Source organism: Dendropsophus ebraccatus, chromosome 6 (assembly GCF_027789765.1).
Source record: "Dendropsophus ebraccatus isolate aDenEbr1 chromosome 6, aDenEbr1.pat, whole genome shotgun sequence".
Classification (NCBI taxonomy): Eukaryota; Metazoa; Chordata; class Amphibia; order Anura; family Hylidae; genus Dendropsophus; species Dendropsophus ebraccatus.
Window position 1 is genome coordinate 11084790 of NC_091459.1, and position 24013 is coordinate 11108802.

General features: G+C 40.0%; 1 protein-coding gene across 1 annotated transcript in view; it reads right to left on the reverse strand.

Moving 5' to 3' along the window:
- The window catches only part of TINAG (tubulointerstitial nephritis antigen), a 42079-nt gene that overhangs the window by 7731 nt on the left and 10335 nt on the right, over positions 1–24013 (reverse strand). The window contains exons 5-10 of the mRNA XM_069974504.1: positions 17880–18003; positions 16902–17052; positions 14953–15133; positions 13614–13659; positions 10588–10693; positions 5089–5128 (exon numbers count right to left, since the gene is read on the reverse strand). Of these exons, the coding sequence (XP_069830605.1) occupies positions 5089–5128; positions 10588–10693; positions 13614–13659; positions 14953–15133; positions 16902–17052; positions 17880–18003 (648 nt within the window). The remainder of the gene's footprint in view (positions 1–5088; positions 5129–10587; positions 10694–13613; positions 13660–14952; positions 15134–16901; positions 17053–17879; positions 18004–24013) is intronic.

A 24013-nucleotide genomic window follows, 5' to 3' on the forward strand; every position in this document is an offset into this window, starting at 1 on the left:
TGCCTTATACTCCTCCATTCCCCACGAACAGGCCCTCCTAGCACTTGCCCATCATCTGTACCGTTATAGCACATATAGCTTCGAGCTACGTGAATTCATTCTTGACTGCACCTCTTACCTATTGAAACATAATTACTTTTCCTTTAATGGTGAGTTTTTTCTCCAGATAAGAGGTGCTCCTATGGGAGCCAAATTTTCACCTATGCTGGCAGGCCTGTTCGTGGCATGGTGGGAGGAGAGATACATTTTCTGTCACTCTAACCCCTTCTCCCCTGCCATACGTTGGTACGGACGTTATATTGATGACGTGCTCGTCGTGTGGCAGGGGGGAAGGGAGAGCATTGAAGATTTTGTGCAATATATCAACAACAATGATAATAATTTACAATTCACTCATCAGTTTCATCCTACATGTATTCCATTTCTTGATATAATGCTTACAGCTAACTTTACTACTATGAAAGTGGATACGTCGCTATATAGAAAGCCCACGGCGGGCAACACACTTTTACATGCAACTAGTAGCCATCCGGCTCACACTATTAGATCGATTCCAGTAGGCGAATTAACACGAGTGAAACGCGCTTGTTCCTCTACCATCATATGCAAATTACAAACCACAGAAGCATGCAAACGCATGATGGAACGAGGTTACAAGCGCACTCATTTGAACAGGGCTCTCAAAATAACTTCCAACAAAACAAGAACCACCCTATTACGGGATAAGAACAAAACCAACCAGAGTGATAGGGATATCCCTATAACTTTTTCCACACGGTTCTCCACCGAATATAAGCACATCACTGATATCCTCATGAAAAATCTTAACATCCTACGGCAAGACCCCACACTAAGTGACATCTTAGACAGAGGTATTCGTTGTGTGGCACGTAAGGGACGCACACTGGGTGATCAGCTTTCCCCCAGTGCATTGCCACCTCTGAATTCTAACACATCACATAATAAATCGGGCAATCACAGATGTAGCCTGCCAAGATGTAATATGTGCAGATATATGCTCACAACCAAAATTTACACCAACAGTGAGAATACACATACATATAGAATCATGGATAACATCAACTGTGAAAGTGATCATGTCATCTACATAATAGAATGCACATCATGCCGTTTAAAATATGTAGGGTGCACTATACGTAAACTTAAGAGGAGAATCAGTGAACACATAACAGATATTAAGAAAGGACATATCACAAGCTCATCTGGTGCAGTCAAACATTTCATTGACGTACACCGCAACAACATGTCCTCATTCACATTCTATGGTATCAAGATAGTAGAAAATCCAATGAGAGGAGGCAACAGACAACAACTCCTCCTACATAAGGAGGCGGAGTATATCTTCAAGCTGAATACTCGCTTTCCAAATGGATTGAATTTTAAGAATGATCTTCTATATCACTATACCTACTAGTTTCTTGCCTTATGTTTCTGCATTTTCATATTGCCTTTACATAGTACAATCAATTTTTCTATTATATCATATATCTTATTTTATCGTTAGTTGGGCACACATACATTTACAAACACGTGCACATGCCTCCATCTGTTCCCCCAGGTACACCTGATCATTCATGTACAACCCTTGATTTAATTTAATTTATTTTATTTATGGTTTAAGTACTATGATCATATCTGTTTGAGCCACTGACTGGTGCACCGCCGAATTTAATATATCCACATATATTTCCACTCGTTCACCACACTGGTTTGCCATACCGACTCTCCCTCCTCCCTCTCTCAATCATGTCGAGCTGCCTTTCACCTGAGTACAAAGGAACCATACACCTCACCTGATAGGCTGCTTTCTGTTTTTAATCATGTGTGTAGCAAGTGTGCATTATACCAGGACTAAGCGCGCATGCGTGCGAAACGCGTCGGTTTGACCCGCAGCAGATTTTATTTGTTTGATATGGAATAAAGCATTAAGATTTTAATCCTCTTTTGGAGTGCCGGGACCCTTGCTTTCTACCTCTCCTATACATATTTTTGGTTTAAATTACAATTCAATTTAAAATTTAATTTCCAAATCTTTTTCAAATTTAATTTCCAATTCTATTTCACCAAGTGGAGAGGGGAAATTTCCATGCCATCTGCCTTTACGAAGAAGTAGCTGTTTCTAAGGCAGCATCAACCATATTGATAGAGGGGACTCTACTGGGTGTTTTTTTGTCTTTAATCTCATATTCAAGTTTAAATTATATTTACATTTTATTGAATTTCAATGATAAAAAATATTAGCAAGCCATCAACAATACTATTAAGAGTTCAGGCTCTCACAGACCTGTTAGTTTTTCTTTAGGAAGCTCCACCTGCTCTACACTCCTTAATTGCACCTGTTGGAACTGGTTACCTTTTAAAAAATAAAAAAATAAAAAAAATACCTGTCCACACAATCACATTCCAACCTCTTCCTTATGGTCAAAAGTAGGGATGAGCGAACCAAACCGTTACGAACCAGATTAGTTACGAACTTCGCAAAAAGTTCAGTTCGGTACCGAACCGAACTTTGAGAAAGTTTGTTACGAATCTGGTAAAAATAACAACAGCGACGCAAAATTTTACTTTTTTCACAGAATACACCAGGATACAAGGGATTATTACTCCTATAATCCCTTGTATCCTGGTTTTCTGTGAAAATCAAGATGTGTGACGTCACCCCTGTTAGGATGAGACCTTAAATTAGTCTCCTCAGATATACCTGGGTGCTGCCTAATCAAAAATGTAATGTGACAGCTGTCTGTGAGTATTAACCAAGACACATGAAAGCAACTTCAATGTTCAAACTTATCGAATTTATTAAGGTATAATCAGTTCATATCTTTAAAATCAGGTTCAAAAAAATAGAAGAACCCCGTTTAGCTGCAACAACAAAAAGTTAATAAAAAAAAGTCGCATCACTGTCCCAGAAAGAAAAAAAGTCCCATCACTGTCCCAGAAACAAGAAAGTCCAAAAAAAGTCCTATCACTGTCCCAAAAACAAACTAAATTCCAAAAAAAAGTCCCATCAGCTGTCCCATCGCCTGTCCCATCACTGCACAGTTGTGTAGAAAAATGTTGGGGACTCATTGGGTATCTTTGTGTCCAAGACCATGCACCCCAGTGCTGATGTCTGGTCCTTTAATTATGGGCAAGGGCAGTACATGTCTGTTACTGCCCATTGGGTCAACATTCCCCCAGAAAACCACCAGAAAGTTAGCCCATTCTTGCCACTATCACCTTCCCGGTGCTTTAGGGGCCAGTTCTGCACAAGTTCTGCCTCCACCAGCTTGCAACCATCCACCGCTTTGACTGCAGTCCAACCTGCCCCGGTGTCTTACCAACGATGTCAGGCCCGGCGCTCTCAGGCTGTCCTCCATTTTGTGAGCCTTGGTGAACGAAGCCACAGTGGGCAGGAGCTCCTCCGGACCATCAGGGAGGAGAAGGAGATATATGAATGGCTGACCCCAGGTCAACTAACGGTGGGAAGTGTTGTAGCCGACAATGGGAGGAATATACGTCTCTGCAGTGCAGCAGGGAGTCATACACTTTGTATGGCCCATGTGATAGACCTCATAGTGCACAGGTTTCTTCGAACATGTTCTTCGAACATTGTTGATCCCTTTTGTGGACTCGACTCTGTGAGCAGGCATCAAGGACATCATCCCACTCGTCCGTATTCTGGAAAGTGCGGTAACCAACATCATCAGCGAGGATTCCCAGGCCACCACTCCAAGGCTGAACATCCTCCTGCTCCATGACTAGTCTGTTCTCAATAATACTGGAATGAGTGCAATCAGGTACTGCCTCCTCCTCTTCAAATAGTCTCTTTTTAACCATACTGGGCTGTTTGCAATCAAGTGCTACTGCCTCCTCCTCCCCCTCCTCCACACTGGGTCCAAAACAGTACTATTACTGCTGCTGGTTCCACTGTCAAATGTCTGTTTTCCACCCTACTGGGTCCAATGAACTTTGTGTCCTATGTCCCGTGTAATCACTTACACCTTGGCTAATTTTTTTTCACTATTTTTGCACTTTGATTTTTTTTCTCCACTTTTTTCATTGTAATAGCAACTGCAACTAAACTAAACTATACCCCATCAGACTCCCACTATTGTAGCTGCAATTATTTAGCCGTTATTGCAAGGTTTGCTTTAGGTTCGCGAAAGTTTGCCGGATCGAACCGAACTTTTCAAAAGTTCGCTCATCCCTAGTCAAAAGGATTGAAAGCGTGTTTATTCAAATTCCAGGACCTCTTAGGAAGACTATACTATTCGTTATTTGTCCCTACCTCATACAATTTGTAGGAGGGTCACACCAGGCTCTTTCCAGGAATTATAAGGAGGTTCACCAACAAGCTTTCCCCATGAATTATAAGCAGGTTCCTCACCAGGCTCTCACCCATAAATAGTCAGAGGGTGTGCATTAGGTCCTCATTATCCAGGATCCCTGACCTCCTCTCACAGTTAGCAGGGATGTTCAGTTGTTGTTAGGGCAGCAAGTCAGGGAAAGGATCTACTGAAGGCATGTGAATGAGCAGGTCCTCACTGTCCCACCAAACTTCAAATTCAATTCCAATATTCATTTCAAAATACATTTTAAATTAAATTCTAAATTGCAGCCAGGAACTACTTAAAATTTCAATAAAAATTCAGTTTAACATTTTAATTTACATTAATTTGAATAAGCTAGTTTTGTTGTTAATCTACATAATCAACATTTGGTTGCAGCCTTTTACACCTTTTTAAACCCATTTTACTGCCATTTTTGTGACCTAAAGTTTGGGTCCCCATTGACTTTAATGGGATTGGGGGTCCGTGCAAACGTTTGGGTAAAAGTCAAACTTTTTTTCGATTTCAGACGAACCGGTCAAGCCTGAATTTCCACAAGTCTGCTCATTACTACTTATTGCATACAGTATACCAAAAGCAGAGTGCGATGCATGTTGCCCTGTGCTTTTGGATTTAAAATAATTGTTGAAGACTATTTGGCACCATTTGGATACCGGCAGATTCCTTTACTTTGCTAAACCAGGGGTATAGTAAGTATATGTTTATTTTTGTAATCACACTTATTTGATAACCTTACCCAGAATTTTTGATAAATTGGTCTTCGTAAAGCACCCCATCTAATAAAAAAAAAACATTACAAAATTAGCACAGGGGATTCAATTCATGACAGTATAAATGTGGTAATGCAAGTTTCTACAATACAATTATTAGCCATCAGATCACGCAAATAACATTTTCTATGGATCCCCTAAGGAAGTACGTACCTTATTTTTTTTATCTTTAATGCTCCCATTAGGCTGGCTTCACACTGCCTTAAAATCTGGGAGATATGTCATTAACAATGTGTTTGTTTGTTTGTTTTTTTTTGCAAAAACACCAACATCCAGATGTTAGCTGAACGTCAATAGAAGTTTATGATATGCCTTACACACTCAATTATTATTATTATTTTTTTTGGGGGGGGGGTGGCGGCATTTTGCTCTCCTTTCGGGTGTTTTTAAAGGCTCTGTGCCAGTTTTTCAAAAACGCAGCATGCTTAGGGGGTGCGGGGGGTAGCCACACTGTGGTGTTTTTCTCCCATAGACTTTAAGGGAAGTCTTCTGCTACACTAAAAAACACCATTGCTTATATGTACGTTTTTTTTTTTAGTGGCACTTTTCTGGGATGTAAAAGCCATAGTCTGGTCCCCAGGGAGTTAACACCCTATAGGCTTGACTGTGTTCTGCAAGGGTGGAAGGAGGTGACAGTGTGGTCCCCAGGGACCCTGATGCAGCTGCTGATTGGCTGAGCAGACACTTATGCAGCGTCAAGCTTAGTGTGCCGGGCTCTGGTGAAGATAAAATACTTCAAAGTAGAGTATGGACACTCCCCAGCCCCAGCCCACTCCCCAACTACACAAACACAAACTGCACCCATCCCAGCAAGGAAGGGGGCATTTAACCCCCTTCCTTGATCATATGGGTACAATGTGAGATCAGTCTGGCCCCCAGGGGTTTAAGTGTGGAATGCATCCTCACTTAACCCCCTGGGGGCCACAATGTTCAGTATGGCACCCAAAGGGTTGAGTGTGGATGCGATGCATTCTCACTTAACCCCTTGTGTGCCAGACTCTAAGCACAAGAACACCTGTGAAAATGATGGGTGTTCTGCTTTTGCCTCTTTTTTTTTGTCTCTCCTTTTGTTTTTCAGATATAGTTATCTCAATTATCTAAATTACATCAGATTCAGTGGACTATGCCAATGACCAGGGTTTTGGTGTGTTTTTTTAATAACTTTGTCAACAAGGGGTGTGGTGGTGTTATTTTTGAAATAAAACTTTTTTATGTGTTTTTGTTTAAATTTACTTTACAGGCCTAGTAGTTGAAGCCATCTGACAGTTGTGGCTTAGATTTAGCTGGGGTTAGCCCATTAGTACCCCAGCAACCGCTGCACCAGAGTTACTGGGAAGAAACTGGTAACAGTAGTCCTAGAACTACAGGTTATTAGGGGAAGACCAAGAGAAATGGCCCTTCCCATCCTGGTACTATTAGGCTGCTGCTGTTTTTTTTTATCTGGCTGGTTATTGAAATAGGAGAAATCCTACTTTTTGTTTTTAAATGAATAAGAAAGAAAAAAATGAGTAGGGTCCCCCCCATTTTTAAAACCAGACAAGTTAAAAACCAAACAGCAGCAGCCTAGTAGTACCAGTATGGGAAGAGCCCTTTTATTTGACCCTCCCCAGCTAATAATACCAGCCTGCCAGAGCCCAGTCCAAGAGCATGCTCTGAGACTACTAGTACATGGCTCTTCACAGTATCCCTGGTGCAGTGAGTACTAAAGTAATAATGGGGGGTGGGTTAGTGTTAGCCCTTTTATACTAGCTAACACTATGCCCCGATTTTGTAATGAATGTTGTCTATCAGACGGCTTCCACTACTAAGTCTGTAAAATAAAGAAATAAAGACAAGACACAATTGATAAAAATGTTTTATACAAAAAATAACACCCCACACCCCTCTTGACCATTTCATTAAAGAAAAACACCAAAACGCTGGTCATTGACATAGTCAACCAAATTCGACATAATCCTCTGGATACAGATTTTTTAAAAACAAAGGGTGAAACACACACAAAAAAGGAGCAGAACACCCATCATTTTGACAGGTGTTCTGCCCCTTACAGTATGCAGCATGCTGCTTACAGTCTGCCACACAAGTGATTGAGAATGCATTGCTTGAGAACTTAACCCTTTGAGTACCATACTGAACAATGTGGTTCGCAGAGAGTTAAGTGAGCATGCGCTGCATCCACACTTAACCCCCTGGGGTCCAGACTGATCTCACACCGCACCCGGCTCACAGATCACTTCCATTCTGTTGTGTTTCTTGTTTTTAATCCAAACTGATATAAGATCATTTAGTAGGTTTTCCCTTTACTCTTGTGTAAATTCAGAGAGGACACAATATTATGATAAGTTGAACACAATAGAAATCTCAGTCCTGTCACATTGACAAGCTTCGCTATTTGATACTTGAATGCCTTATTTTTACAATAAATGATCAAACATTCTGACTAGTAGTTTAGATTTACATCACTATGGATTGTTGTGTCTATGACAAATACTTGGGAGAAGTCATCTAATATGCCACATGGGAAAGTAAACTGTATAGCAGAGCAACAAAATAATATTTAGTGTCATCAGTTTATTGCATGTGACATTCTTAGATGATCCAGCACAGCTCTTAGGGGTCTAATAAGACCTTACTTTCTCTACGAATAGTTATTTTTTAAAGATCTAGAAATGAATGATGAAAGGATATAATTGGTTGCAAAGGGAAGCTTGTCTATTGTTCTTTATACTTGTTTTTATAAATCTCCCTAACACACTAGTTTTCACCAGTCAACATTCTTTTCCAGATATTTATTACATTTTCAGCATATTATAAAACAATAACAAAAAAACTGTCACATAGGGGAATAACAAACCAAAACATCAACAATCATTCTTATGCTTCATCCATGTAACTTAACCCCTTCACGACCAAGGACATAACTGTACGTCCTTGGTCGGGCAGGGGAGTTGAGCATGGTCGCCCGGCAACCCCACTCTGAACCGCCGCAAACCCGGGTGCTATTACGCGGTACCGCGGCTATTAGTGGGCATGGTCCGATCGCCGCACCCGCTAATGAGCCATTTACATTCAGCTGTCATAGCTGACAGCTGCATTTAAATTGCTATCTCTCCCCCATCCCTGGTGCCTAGTGGGCAGATGCGGGTGGGGGGGGGCAATCCGTTTAACTTCGAAATGACGCTGATCCCGGCTCATATTTTATTGATCTGGTCCGTAGCAGACCAGACCAATAGAGCACTAATCAATGGGAGATCAATGCTATGTATATAGAAGTCCCCCAGGGGACTTCTAATTAGTGTGTTTAAAAAAAATAAAAAAAATAAAAATTTTCATTAATTAAAAAAAACCCTCTTCTAATAAAAATTTAAATTACCCCCCTTTTCCCATTTTATAAAAAATAAATAAATAAATAAACATATTTGGTATCGCCGCGTTCATAATCGCCCAAACTATTAAATTATCACATTCCTGATCTCACACAGTAAAAGGCGTTAAGTACAAAAACCACCAAAGTGCAAAATTTTGCATTTTTGGTTGCATCAAATCCAGAAAAATTGTAATAAAAAGCGATCAAAAAGTTGCAAATACACAATCAAGGTACCGATAGAAAGAACAGATCATGGCGCAAAAAGTGACACCTCAACCAGCCCCATAAATCAGAGCATAAAAGCGTTATAAGGATGGTTATAGAGCAATTTCAAGGAGCATTTAGATTTTTAAAAAGGTTTTAATTTTTTAAAAGCCATCAAATAAAGTAAAAGTTACACAAGTTGCATATTGTTGTTATCATACTAACTTGAGTAACATAGATCACATGTCAGTTTTACCATGGGAGAAACGGTGTAGACACAAAACCCCCTCTAATTAAAAAAAATAATTAATTTCACTGCGCAAATATTTTTTTCCCGGTTTTGCAGAATATTAAACTATGGAAAAAGTCTATCATTGCAAAGTACAATTAGTGCCACAAAAAATAAGGGTTCGTTTGGGTCTGTAGATGAAAAAAAAAAAAAAGTGCTACGGCCTTTTATACACGAGGGGGGAAAAACGACAGCACAAAAACAGAAATTTGCATGGTCCTGAAGGGGTTAAAGAGGTACATACATAAATACTAAGGAATACATAAAATAGTAAGGACCTTATTACACCTCCCGATACACCTCTCGCTATTACACATTTAAATGTGACAGTTAAATATTTTGGTTGAATACATTTATGTGAATGAGATAAAAGAAAAAAAGCTATGCTCTTGCTTCCTGCTTGGATAGAGTAAGGGGCGGGCAATTCAATTCTATCATGATTGACCCTTTTCTCCATCTACTTGATCTGTCAGTGGAGTTCTCAGACAGATAAGCCACCACCAGAGCAGTCTGGCTGTAACCTACCCCTTCTCTCCTCATAAAGAACATTCGGCCGTAGCGATCATTCATGTGCATGGGGGAGGCAGGAGAGGGTAAGGGCCGTATTAGACAGCCCAATACGTTAGAGCAATAAAATCCTTAATACCAAATGACAAAAAGCTATGAAGCTGTAATATCTTTATGTATTTCCCATTTGACTAGATGGTTGTCCATTTCAATTAATTAAAGCCCAACTTTTATAATTGCAGAGCAGTTTAAGAAATAAAAGCTGTCCCGTGATTGGTTGCTTAGGAAAACAAATATTTTTCCTTGCACAGTTTTCATAAATGGGTCCTAGTGTTTGTCATTTGCTTTATTGAATCATAACATAAAATACAACTATGATGTATTTGCTGTCTTCAAAAAAAAGGAACAATTTGTTGTAACAATTCCGACATATAGAAGAAACCCTTAAAGTGACACCGTCACCCCCTTAGTGCATTCTGACATCTCTACACAGGTGTAAAGGGTAAATTTAGTGTTTTTCATATCTTATTTCATATCATACGTCATGGTGCTTGTTCAAGTAAAAAGTGTCCTTTTATCAACTGCAGATTGTATTAAGTGGGCGTGGCCTCGCGGCACTAGCGCCACATAACCCCGCCCACAACGGCACGGTTGGCCCCGCCCCCTTGACGCCCATTGGTTGTCCAACGTAAAGGGGGTGGAGTCTAGACCTTTCGGCCAGCCTGTTCCAATGGCCGGCGAGGGGGCGGGGCCAATTGTGCCGTTGTGGGCGGGGTTATGTGGCGCTAGTGCCGCGAGGCCACGCCCACTTAATACAATCTGCAGATGATAAAAGGACACTTTTTACTTGAACAAGCACCATGACATATGATATGAAATAAGGTATGAAAAACACTAAATTTACCCTTTACACCTGTGTAGAGATGTCAAAATGAACAAAGGGGGGGGGGCAGTGTCACTTTAAAGTTTTTACATAGGGGTGTTTAGCAATCTGTGTGTTATTCCTGTGTATTGATTAGCTTACTGCATAATGGTAAGGAAAAGAAAAAAGTCAGCAAATCTTCTTAAAATAAAGAAAGAAAAGAAACAATGACTCACCCAACAATCTTAACTGAGTGTGTTTCGGATTTCTTTTCTCTCGTGCCTGTGTACTTGTAGATACCACTTTTGTAAAGGAAAAAATCTTCATGAACTGTCATTATAGCTGGAAAAAAATATATTTAAAATGAACTGTGTACCAAAAATCCATCCTGGGCTATGTTCACACAATGTCAAAAAAGTGAAAAGGCGGCCATTGTTGGTGCAATATAATTGACTTTGATGCAATGCAATGTACTGAAGTCAATGGGATGACTGGTATAACTGGTAGCCAGCAGCCAGGTTAAGAAGCATTCGACTTTTAATTGGTTTATTTTTGAAACGTAAAGAATATGAAACAAGTACAGTAATTACTCTGCTGGATACACGGAAGCTTGTAAGATAAAATATATGCAATGTCAAGGTACCTTCTCACATAATGATCCATAAAGTTCTCAACATCTAAATAGTCTGTCTCATAGAGTAGACTTATTGAAATACTGTTATTATTTTTAATGCACTTCAGCTCAGAGCAAATCTCCACAAACAGAATGATTGTAATAGCTAATAGCAGAACTAGCAAAGTAAAATGTTATTTTTAATGTACGAAAGTTTCTCCGATAAACAGGAAACATTTGTTAGTCATTTATTTTTTAAACTATTGCTGCTACCATTGGGAGATGAGTGTCTTTCTACAGCAAATCCTATCCATCTCTTCATCACAACTAGAGATAAGCGAATTTTTTTATTTTTTTTTTGTTTGTGACATTCGCAAATTTTTAGTCGCAAAGTTCGCGAACTTTGCAAACTGAACTTAACAAATCTATACATACCTGTCTGCAACAACCCGAGTGTCCTCTTCTGTGTCTTCAGTCAAGCGGCAAGGCAATCACTGATCGAGGGACAGTACCATGGACAGGGATTGGCTGAGTGGACTCTCACCCTCGAGACATAATAATGGACAGCACCGCGGCCAGTGAATGGCTGAGCGGGCTATCATTCTTGTGTCTTGATTACAATACATAAGTAGTTTTTTTTTTTTAAGTTAAATATTTAACCATTTCCTAAAAAATTATGTACATGTATGTCATAGAATGCCCTAATGTAAGGCATTATGGCATGCATTTACAGTAAGTGATCTCATGGGCTCAGAAACTGTGCCTGTGAGGTCAACATGGACATCATCACCAGTCTAATTGATCAATGAAATGCAAAAGCAATGCATTGATAATAATAAAATATATCTGTTTTTATACATAATAGTTAAATGGATTTTCTGAAAGGGAGTTTTAGCCAGTGTACATGCCCGCACCTCCCTGGCATACCTTAAAGTGATACTGTCATTATAACTTCCAAAATATAAATCAACACTAGATGTGAAATAAAGCAAGTTAACAAATTACATTCTTTTTTCTTCCTTTTTTTTTAAGTTATCATGGAAAACACTGAACCTCCTATGTATAGTCTCTCTCTCTCTCTCTCTCTCTCTTTTTTTTTTTTTTCTTTTCAAACAGTCTAAACAGATAAAGTCCCGTGTTTCCCAGGTCATCTGCGCTCACAGAGAAGATGATACGTGTTGGACACATTGAACCGTGACTCTCTGTACTGGCCGATACTTTATGTGTTTAGTCTCTTTTTTTCAACCAGCACAAGACTAAAAACCTTCAAGAGACTGGGCCTGGATTTCTGGTAAGTATAGCTGTTAGATAGCTGCCTTCAGGAGACTGGACCTGGATACAGTAAGAATAGCTGTTATATAGCTGCCTTCAGGAGACTGGACCTGGATACAGTAAGTATAGCTGTTATATAGCTGCCTTCAGGAGACTGGACCTGGATACAGTAAGTATAGCTGTTATATAGCTGCCTTCAGGAGACTGCACCTGGATACAGTAAGTATAGCTGTTATATAGCTGCCTTCAGGAGACTGGTCCTGGATACAGTAAGTATAGCTGTTATATAGCTACCTTCAGGAGACTGGACCTGGATACAGTAAGTATAGCTGTTATAAAGCTGCCCTCAGGAGACTGGACCTGCATACAGTAAGTATAGCTGTTATATAGCTGCCCTCAGAAGACTGGACCTGGATACAGTAAGTATAGCTGTTATAAAGCTGCGCTCAGGAGAGTGCACCTGGATACAGTAAGTATAGCTGGTATATAGCAGCCTTCAGGAGACTGGACCTGGATACAGTAAGTATAGCTGGTATATAGCAGCCTTCAGGAGACTGGACCTGGATACAGTAAGTATAGCTGCTTTATAGCTGCCTTCAGGAGACTGGACCTGGATACAGTAAGTATAGCTCTTATAAAGCTGCCCTCAAGACTGGACCTGGATACAGTAAGTATAGCTGTTATATAGCAGCCTTCAGGAGACTGGACCTGGATACAGTAAGTATAGCTTTTATATAGCAGCCTTCAGGAGACTGAACCTGGACTTCTGGTAAGTATATGTAAATTGCAAACTTGCTTTATATCACATCTACTGTTGATTTAGATTAATAAATTTCCCCTTTGTTTGTATACAAATAATGTACAATAGTTACACTCTATTTGTAATGTTATTTTATATAATGTTTATTTCTTACATGTTGAATTCCATATAAGGTGAGGAGTGAGGCTATGTGCCATACCTATATAGTGTGGCCTGTCCATGTTATACACTATGTTACACTTGCAATCATAGGACAGTTTATTCCTTCCAGTAAATCTACTAAAAGCCAGATATGCTCCTAAAATATTATATAAATATTTTTTACTGTGTAATGATAAAAAAAAAGTGTGTAACATTTCTCATAATATGAGAGTTCCATGTTATTTCCTTCTTGTCTGTGTCCCTTATGATTTACAATAATGTTCTGTTTGTACAGATCATAACATATGTATAACAATCCACCTGTACATAGCAATGTTTACAGTCAATGTTTTGTTACTATTACAGAGAATGCAGTATAACATTAAAGGATAAGGAGAAAAGGGAAGAGAATGCTATACATTTAGACCACATGTAAATACATTTAGTGCATGAAGCATTAGTGCACTGTACTGTACCTTGAACTGGGCCATTCTCCATTAATTCCATCATGATCTCTCTTTCCTATATAAAAAATGGAAATCAGTCAACATGTCACAGTATACTTATCCCTCTTATGTTACAGTACATTATCATCGCATTTGAATATAAGGGGGAGGCTCTAGCTCTTGAAGAACAAGCCCACGCATGTATTGTATTATCTGACTAGCCAATCATGTTGATGGCTTACATGGATCTGAAAAAAAATCAGTCATGCATTTCTGGAAATAAGTAATCAAACATGTATCTGAAAAACGTAAATCATTAACAGGAGAAGTTCGGCCATTTGTAAAATCCGGCAGTAGGCGGGGGGGGGGGAGGGATTTGATAAACAGAAGGAACTTACCTCTCCCCGTGCCCACAGTGAGTGTCGGGTCTGGTGTGAGGATCCCAGCTGGAAGGCATTTTCCCCTTCACGACTCGAAGAAAATGCCTGTCCCTGCTGATGTACTGGCTGCTCAGTTAATCAGTGACTAGAGTGGCATCCCGCCCCAGTCACTGACTGCCTTAGCGGCTAGTCCACCAGCCGGGTTGTGATGCGTGCAGCGCCGAAGATCCTGGAGCCTGGTCGGGGTCAGTGGGAGGCCAGTCCCACCACTCACCACAGACATGGGGAGAGGTAAGTTCCTACTAGTTATCAAATTCTCCCCTGCCGGCTTCCAGATTTTAAAAATGTCCGGACTTCTTTAACCCCTTCATGACCTGGGGTCATTGATTCCTCAATGCCCAGGTGGTTTTAGGACATCTGCTTATGGGATCATAATGATCCTATAAGCTGATGTCCCTGTGTCTGCCTCCTCTCCTTTGTCCCCTGCTGCTGTCACAATCTTGTAGCAGCAGCAGGGGAGAGAGGGGAAGGGGCAGACCTCACGGGCTAGCGATCACTTCGCAGAGCCCCAATGGACAGCAGACAGAGAATTCTCCCTCTGTCAGAAGCCCTATAAATGCTGCGGTCGTGCTGAGTTGCGACGGGTATCACTGATAGCCGGGACCCTTCACGGATGACACAGGCGCAGCTCCTGCGCCTGTGTCATCTTGGATCATAAATTAATGTCGCTGCAGCATCAGGCATAGGCTGCAGCGACGTTAATTTACAGTGCGGCGGCGGGAGAGGGTTAAGCATACTGGAAAGATTTTCTCTCTTCTCCTTTGGGTTTCCTGGGAACACTATTTTTATTTGTATCTTAGAATCCATAAGAACATACAATTCATTGGGGGCCTGACAATATAACTGATCAAAACAGTCAAATAAACAGTCTTTTATACGCCAAAAATTAATTTTGTCCATTGGGCATCTTTTCCAGTGAAATGACTCACATTTGAAGGAATTCTGTAAGGGGGGCTGCACTGGTACAGATAGTTAGAATCCTCCAATCGGTTTGGACATGGCTCTGTCGCATGACTTTTCCCATGTTTGTCAGTGAAGCTTGAGATATTGCAAGTTCTGTATACATTATTTTCATCCATTTCATAGGGATAACATTGATGAGAGACCAACCTGCAGGGAAATAACATTAAATAGTGACATTAATACAAACCAACATTATATGGATACAAAGACTCTCCTATAAATGATCAATTTATATCATATCATGCAGTGTGCAATGTATAGGATCCTTTTAACTTTTAAGAATGTTTTAAACAATTTATAGAATATTTATTAAAACATGTTAAAGACAGATACGGGTTAGAATCAATATGACCAGGATTTTTATGTAAAATTCTGATGTAATTTTGATGTAAAGATATTTCTATTTTCATGTACAGTAACATAATTACCACTATAGCTATGGGGCCCACTGCATCAGGGTGGCCCGTTGTCCACTCCTGCAATACACTGGCCCTAAGCTGTCATCATTTGGAGCACCAGGTGGCCAAGCAAGCCTCCCGGGTTCTGCAAATGTCCCTTTAACTGCAAGCACTTCTGACGAGCACTTGCTGTTATGACTGGACTTGATGGCTTAATGGTCAGTCAGGAAGGGGGGGGGGGGGTATCAAAAGTTTGCTATGGGGCCCAGCTACTTCTAGTTATGTCTCTGTTCATGTACATTTACATATTCAAAGAATGCATGCCCCTCCTTTTCTTTTTTACTTGAAACAGTACCTCTCTTATGCATGGGCTTCCTAATTCACTTGAATGGGTTCAAAGTAGAAAATATAAATATTAGTCCCGGAAAACCCGCGTTTTATAAAATAAGTGTTGATAAATAACAGTTTTTTTATACTGTTGGTGTCATCATTATTATATGCATATTAACCCCAAAATCATCAAGAACCTAATCTGAAAAATTCAAAAATAATATCTGACACTTGGTCGCACGTGAAAATAACTGTGGTTGTGGTTATGACCAAAATCTGGAATCTGAAATAATGTGGCAGATCATTATGAGTAGCAAACAGTTAAATATGATATTCGTGGCTATGTTCACACTAAGTTAAAAAAAAAAAAAAAACTATTTTTTGTTTAAATAAAAAAGTCAGTTATTGCATTATTTTAATTAACAGATTTTAAACATTTTAAATTTTAAAAATTATTAACAAACAAGAAAAAACAATATGGGAACATAGCCTGTCTCTTCTAATGTGTAGTCAGCACAAGAACAAACAGACATACTTCAAACATTGCACCCCAAGCATTCTGGGTCGGTTTCCTGGTGCCTGTGGTACAACTTTTACTAGCATTCTTTTTATTGATATTCAGCTTTCCGGAAACACTGATCGCTGCCCTCTAATTTTACATCAGACTTACTATCCTGGTTTGACCCTTTCTTTTTCTGACTGCTCATTTAGATTCTGATTTGGTTCTGGGCAGCTATTTAGGTTTGATCCTTGGGCTAGTATGGATAGTATGGATCCTCCTTATTTTGTCTGTTTCCACTCATATCTTGCCTTCTTAGCACATAGTTTAACATGAGGACTGTTGCTCAGTTGGGGCTCCCAATTTAGGATGCTGGACTGTCCAGTCAAGTAGGGACAGGGGCTGTGGGTGATAGCAGGGCTGCACTGATCCTTATCGGGGACAGAGGAAATTATTATTTTAGATTTACTGATTTTACCATTAACACTACAGATTGTGTTATGATTAAGTACAAGTTGTTTTTTTGTTTCCTTTTTAAATAATAATAATAATAGATACTACTACTACTATTATTACTACTAATAATAATAGTTATAATTACTCTTTTTAAGCTATAATATAATAAATATATAATAAAATATCAGCTCTGAGCACTATGGCCATGTAACATGACTGCAGTAATATTTACCCACGTTTTCTCAGGAACCACCAAGCACCATCTATATGTCCTCCTCTACATCCATATTGATTGTGAACATTGCAAGAGATCAAATCTTGAGGAGACAGATTTAAAGTGTGATGACCTTGAGAGTGTATCGCAACTCGATCTGCCGCAACACCTGTAATTGAGACTATGTACATTAAAACAAGCAAAATATGATAACCCCAATTCCAAAGTTAAATGTATATAAACATACTTTAATGTAGTCATTTGCAAATGTCATAGCCTTATATTTTATTCACAATAGAACATAAAAGACATATCAGATGTTGAAAACGAGTCATTGTCATGAAATTTTTTTTATAAAAACTAACTTGGTGCGAGACAAGGTCAATAGTTGTCGCTCATGATCTGAGGGCCGTCAGGAGTTATAGCATTAAAAACAGGCATGGTTCTTTATGGGAGACACAGTCATTTATTGGCATAGGAGATTAGCAGATCATTGCATGGTATTTTTTGTTTACATTTACACGGTGTACCAACTTTTTTGGAATAAAATTTGTTGTTTTTTTTTATTTTTTTTTCTAATTGAGCAAGCTTTGGCTATGTTCCAACTACATATAACACTGTCTATTGCAATGGACAGTGTTATACTGCCGGAAAGCATTCGGCATGTTCCTGCACCGGATACTTCAGTATCGGCAGCAGGAACATTATCTTTTTACAATTGATTTGCGGAGACGTTTTTTTTTTTTTTTTTTACTGTGTGAGCATAGCCTAAAAGTACACTAACATAAATTCTTTATGTGCCTCATTAGTGACTTTGTTGAGAATATATATATATTTTTGTTTCCCCAACTACAAATAAACTTTTCTTTTGCCAACATTGCTTTTAATTTAGGGATCTTGTGATCTCTCTTCCGGATTCTCTTATTATAAAGTGCTTATATATAAAATACTAACATCAATGAAATACATAATGTATTAAAGAAATATTCATATTACTTGCAGTGGAAAATGCCCATGATGCAGCACAATTCTTTTGATCCAGCGGTCTATGAATATAGTCAGGCCATTTATAGGAAGATATAAAAAACTGGGGAAATTCTTCATCTGGAGACACTCGATGCTAAATACAAAAGTTCAAGTGTTTATTTAGTACATAATAGTATGTAAGAAAAAATAGATTTATAATTTAAATATATTTAAAATACTGTAAATGTAAACTGCATACTGCATTTTTCATTACCATTAAACTTACAGAGGAACAAAGTAAAGACAGGTTTGCTGAGTCCATAATAACCTATGGGGGGGGGATGCGTGAGCAGGGAGAGCAGAGAAGTAGCTGTACAGTTTGGATAGTGTCTGGGCACATAAAACGCTCGATTCAAAGCTCAATGCTAGTCTGGGAGTTTGGTAAGAGAAGATTGCATGATGTTGTGCTGTGCAGGGCTGCCTTTTCTTCTCTCTGTGCTCACTCACCCCCTAAACCCCTCCCCTCTCCATAGACCATAATGGAAACAGAAATCCTGCTTCTTCTGAAGTGAAGGGGGAGGCTGCAAGTCATTATATTACAAGACCTTTATATAACTATCAAAGAAAGTTGATAGTTGAAAGTTATCACTAAAGATTTAAAGGGGTTGTCTGTGCAGGGCAGTTTTCAGATATATGCCCACAGACAGTAAATTTAAAAAAACCACAGGTACTTACCCTCCTGGCTAACGTGCTGCTGTCAGTATTATGTCCCTCTGGTGCCTGCTTTGTGGCCTCTTCTGAGTTTGGGAATGTGACATAACAGGCTCCATCAGCCAATTAGTGAGGAACAATGTGGCATAATATCCGCAGTGGTGCAGGAGCCAGGTAGGTAAGTGTATGTTATTCCTATTATGCACCTCCCCCTATATATATATATATATATATATATATATATATATATATATAAAAAGTGTCCTGCCAGTGCCCAGAAACAAATATACAAATGGCACTGGGAAAGGGGACTGTGACTGGTTTTTTATGTCCCCTCCCAGCACAAAAATTTTCTTTGGCCCAGTGACGGACTTCTCCTTTATTGCATTTAATGCAACCTTCGTAAATGGACCTCTCTCAGTTATTTTGCTAATGGAGAAGCTGTTTCAATTATTTGTTTACCTGTCTAGCAATACACAATCAATGACTTTAACTTTTAAATTGTTCATTTTAATTTCTTGGCTAATGCTTACTCATTTACTGTAAAATCTATTTAGGTATGACAAGAATAGGAATCAGACTCATTTAATCCCGTGTCGCATGCTGAATTCCAATTCAGGTTTATGAATTAATAGCTCAGAGAAGGAAAATGCTTAAGTTCTTTAACAATGATTTGTCATCCATGAATACATACTAGCCAGCTCATTTTCAGTAAAAATGACAAAATTCTAAGTAGAAGATAGACAATATATAAAGCATATAAGCGGATTAAAGTACAATGGTAAATTTTTTTAGTTTAAAACGCAAACAAAGTATGCAGTATTACTAATGAACCTTAAGAAAAAGAACAGGATTGAAGAGGGAAAATTTATCTACGTTTGATTTAATTCACTGTCATTAAATAAACGCAGAAATTAATGTTATTCCATTTACTTTGTAAAGAAGATTTTGTGCTAATACATCTGAATATTCAGAGGAATTCACTGTGTTCCTAGGGTAAAAATTAAAGCAAATTTCCCCAACTTCTGAATTATATTTTTAGGCTGGGTTCACACTACATTTATTTCATCCGTTTTGGCAAAAAAAAAAAAAAAAAACAGATAGAAAAACGGATGGAAAAACTGATGCATTTATGTGCATCTATTTTGATCCGTTTTTCCATTGACTTCCATTATAAAAAAAAAAAAAAAAGACAGATCAAAATGCATCAGTTTTTTTAACGTACACAAAAATGGACTTGACTGCCTTTTTGTGTATGCTGGAAAAAACGGATGTAGTTTTTTACATGGGCGTCAATGGAAAAAACATTAAATCAGATGCACACAAATGCAAAAATTGATTGAAAAAAAAAAACTGATAAAAAAATGTAGTATGAACCCAGCCTCATTTAGTTTTTTTTTTTTTACTTTATTTTTTTTTTTATTAATTTACGAGTCTGACTGGAAATATACGGCAATTTCAAGAGGAATAACAACAAGAATAAAGGTTCAGGCTCCCAAGTGAGTGTTTTCTTGAGTGTAGGTGGTTTATAATGGGCAGGAAAAGAAGCCACAATTTTCTTTAACAATTCCGCATGTCACAGACTGTTGAGTTTAGCGCTGATAACATGGGACAGGAACCCAGCTTATTCTATGTGCTCAGTATTCTTGCCATGAACTGTTCATGCTCATTCAGATGAATATATTAACCTGCCTAACTCCCTGTTGAGTTTTTCTGGTGTATTCTACCCTGTTAATACAGTTAGTCCGTGATAGAGTTTTCGATCTCTACTATTATATTCTTGATCTCTATTTTGTATTTTTAAAATAAGGGTTTTGTGCTCTTTTTACATAGTGTTAATAAAAGTTTTAATTGCTGATATTATGATCATACAGTATATACACAGTTATATGAACACCAGCTAATTTCCAAAGTAACCGCTGTGTACAGCACAAACAGCAGCTAGACTGGCTGGAAGGGACTCTATAAGATTGTGACGACAGGGGGAAGGAGTGAGCTCTGGTCCCACCCACAGCCTGGTCCCACCCGGGTCGGCCTTCTTGCCAATCTAGCGCTAGGTTGCAAGCGACAAACCCTACGCTGAATAAGTGCACAGCAAAAGATGGAGAACGAACAACACTAAAGAAAGAACGTGTGTAGAACTAACCTGGTCAAACCAAAAGGGTAGCGAGGTACAAAATCATTAGGCAAAATAATAGACAGAAGTACAGGCAAAAAAAAAAAAAAAAAAACACTGAGTGTGGTTGCAAGCCTGAAGAACTCACAGCTGCAGAACATTCCCTCCTGCAGGGAGTCACAGTAGCCGAGGCTGTCAGTCCTGGAATCTGGCCAGGTACTGTAAGGGCCCTATTACACGGAGTAATAATTGGCTGAATAAGCCTGATGCTGCAGATTATTAGTCAATGTAATCAGCGGATGAAACAATCATTGGCTGATTGTTTCTTTAGGTCCAGACCTAAAATTATCACCTGCTGACCGCACATCCCTCCGTGTAATAACGATGGATGGCTGACAGCTGACGATTGAACAAACAGTAATAATTTTGATTTATATAGCGCCAACTGGTTCTGCAGCACTTTACAGTTAATACTTTACATTACCTGTCCACACTAATGATGTCCGTGCAGCCCTTGCTAAATGATTATTGGGTCTTGTAATAGGCCCAGCAAACAAGCGACAATCAAGCAGATCGGCGCTTGTTTAAAATATTGATCGGGCCATCATTGGAGGGTGTAATAGTATCCTGTGGATTCAGACAAAGTGGGTTCAGACAAAGGTCCTGGTAGGCTGTCACAAGGCTTCACTGCATCACAACTAACTGCTTTAATGCATCCTTCCTAAATCGCCCTATCTCAGTTATTTTGCCAATGCACTTACTACTGCCTCAAGACTTCACTTCCTGGATAACATGGTGATGTCACTTCCTGGATAACATGGTGATGTCACTTCCTGGATAACATGGTGATGTCACTTCCTGGATAACATAGTGATGTCACTTCCTGGATAAAATGGTGATGTTACTCCCATAGCTGTGCGGCTGTGGCTGCTGAAGAGGATGATGGCAGGGGGACATTGAGGGACACAGGGCACTGGAAAGACACTGAGCATCCCCCTCATCCATCATTCTCTCCAGCAGCCACAGCCCGCACAGCTCTGGGAGTCAGGTCGTGACATCACCATGTTATCCAGGAAGGGACATCACCATGTTATCCAGGAACTGGCATCCCCATGTTATCCAGGAAGTGACATCACCATGTTATCCAGGAAGTGACATCACCATGTTATTCTGGAAGTGAAGCCTTGATGCAGTAGTAAGTGCAGGGAAAAAAAAGAACTTTATAAGCATTTCCCTTAAAAAGTGTATATTGGTGATTTGTATAACTTTTGGGGGACAATGCAATACTTTAATTTATCGCCAGACTTCTCCTTTAACCCCTTGTCACAAAATGAAGTTCCTGGAACGTCATGTAAAGCAGGTAGTTCCAGGAACGTCATGGCTTCCCTGCCTCCCCCCTCTGTCCCTAGATGCGATCGGGCAGCAGGAGGAGGCTGTGTCACACAGCATCCCCCTGCTGCCTCTGCCCGGAGGGGAGCCGCGCTCCCCCCGGGCAGTTAACCCCATAAACGCCGTGGTCAATGTGACCGCAGCGTCTATGGGGAGATTTGTAATATGACGGCGATCGGGCGGCGGGGGGAGGCTGCAGCACGTTGCCTCCCCCCACCGCCACAACTAGTATTTCCCCCGGCCCCCCTCCCCTCGTCCCCCGATACCGGAGATCACCGATATTACCGTTATAGCGGTGATCTCCGGTACCGGGAATTACCGGCGCCGGCGAGAGCTTTCATCTCCCCCCACCGTGAATCCACGGTGGGGGGAGATGAAAAATGTCCCCTCAGACCCCAGATCAGCCCCCCGATCATCCCCCAGATCACCGTACCCGGGCGTCCATCAGATCCAAGATGGCCGCCCCCATCCCTGCGATCAAACGATGTTTCTTCGCAGGGATGGAAATAAAATAATGATCAAAGCCCCATGCTCTCCACCACCGGAGGTAGCGGAGAGCATGGGGCAGTGATCGGGGCCCCCCCTGTGTGGACCCGGAGCAGGCGATCGGTGGTATATACTATATACCGCCGATCACCTGTTCCCAGTGCAAAGAAGCACTTTTTATCCCCTGTCACCATAAATCATTGGTGACAGGGGATAAAATAGTGTTACAGTGTCCCCCCACAAGTCGCAGCAGGTTGCCCATCACCACCCCAGGTTGCCCGTAAACCACCCCGCATTACCTGTAATCTCATTTTTTTATTGTATTTTAGTAACTGCGGTTTTGCTCCAGCAAATTGGCGCTCCCTTCCTTCTGAGCCCTGCTGTGTGCCCATACAGTGGTTTATGCCCACATATGGGGTATAGTTTTACTCAGGAGAACCTGCGTTACAGATTTTGGGGTGAATTTTTTCTCCTATTCCTCGTGAAATTTAGAAATTTTAAACTAAAACATATTATTGGAAAAATTCGAGTTTTTCATTTTTACTGGCCAATTTTAAATACTTTCCTCTAATACCTGTGGGGTCAAAATGCTCACCACACCCCAAGATGAATTCTCTGAGGGGTGCACTTTCCAAAATGGGGTGATTTATGGTGAGATTTTACTCCGCTGGCACTACAGGGGCTCTGCAAACGCACCTGGCGCTCAGAAACTTCTTCAGCAAAATCTGCACTGAAAATGCTAATTGGCACTCCCTTCCTTCTGAGCCCCGCTGTGTGCCCATGCAGTGGTTTATGCCCATATATGGGGTACCGTTCTACTCAGGAGAACCTGCATTACATATATTGGGGTGAATGTTCTCTCCTGTTCCTCGTGAAATTTAGAAATTTCTAACTAAGCAAACATATTATTGGAAAAATTCGAGTTTTTCATTTTTACTCTCTACTTTTGAATACTTTCCTCTAATACCTGTGAGGTCAAAATGCTCACCACACCCCAAAATGAATTCTTTGAGAGGTGTACTTTCCAAAATGGAGTGACTAATGGGGAGATTTTACTCTGCTGGCACTACAGGGGCTCTGCAAACGCACCTGGCGCTCAGAAACTTCTTCAGCAAAATCTGCACTGAAAATGCTAATTGGCGCTCCTTTCCTTCTGAGCCCCGCTGTGTGCCCACACAGTGGTTTATGCCCACGTATGGGGTACCTTTCGACTCAGGAGAACCTGCGTTACAGATATTGGGGTACTTTTTTTCTCCTGTTCCTTGTGAAATTGAGAAATTTAAAACTAAACTAACATATTATTGGAAAAATTCAGGTTTTTCATTTTAACTGTCTAATTCTGAATACTTTCCTCTAATACCTGTGGGGTCCAAATGGTCACCACACACCAAAATGAATTCTTTGAGAGGTGTACTTTCCAAAATGGAGTGACTAATGGGGAGATTTTACTCTGCTGACACTA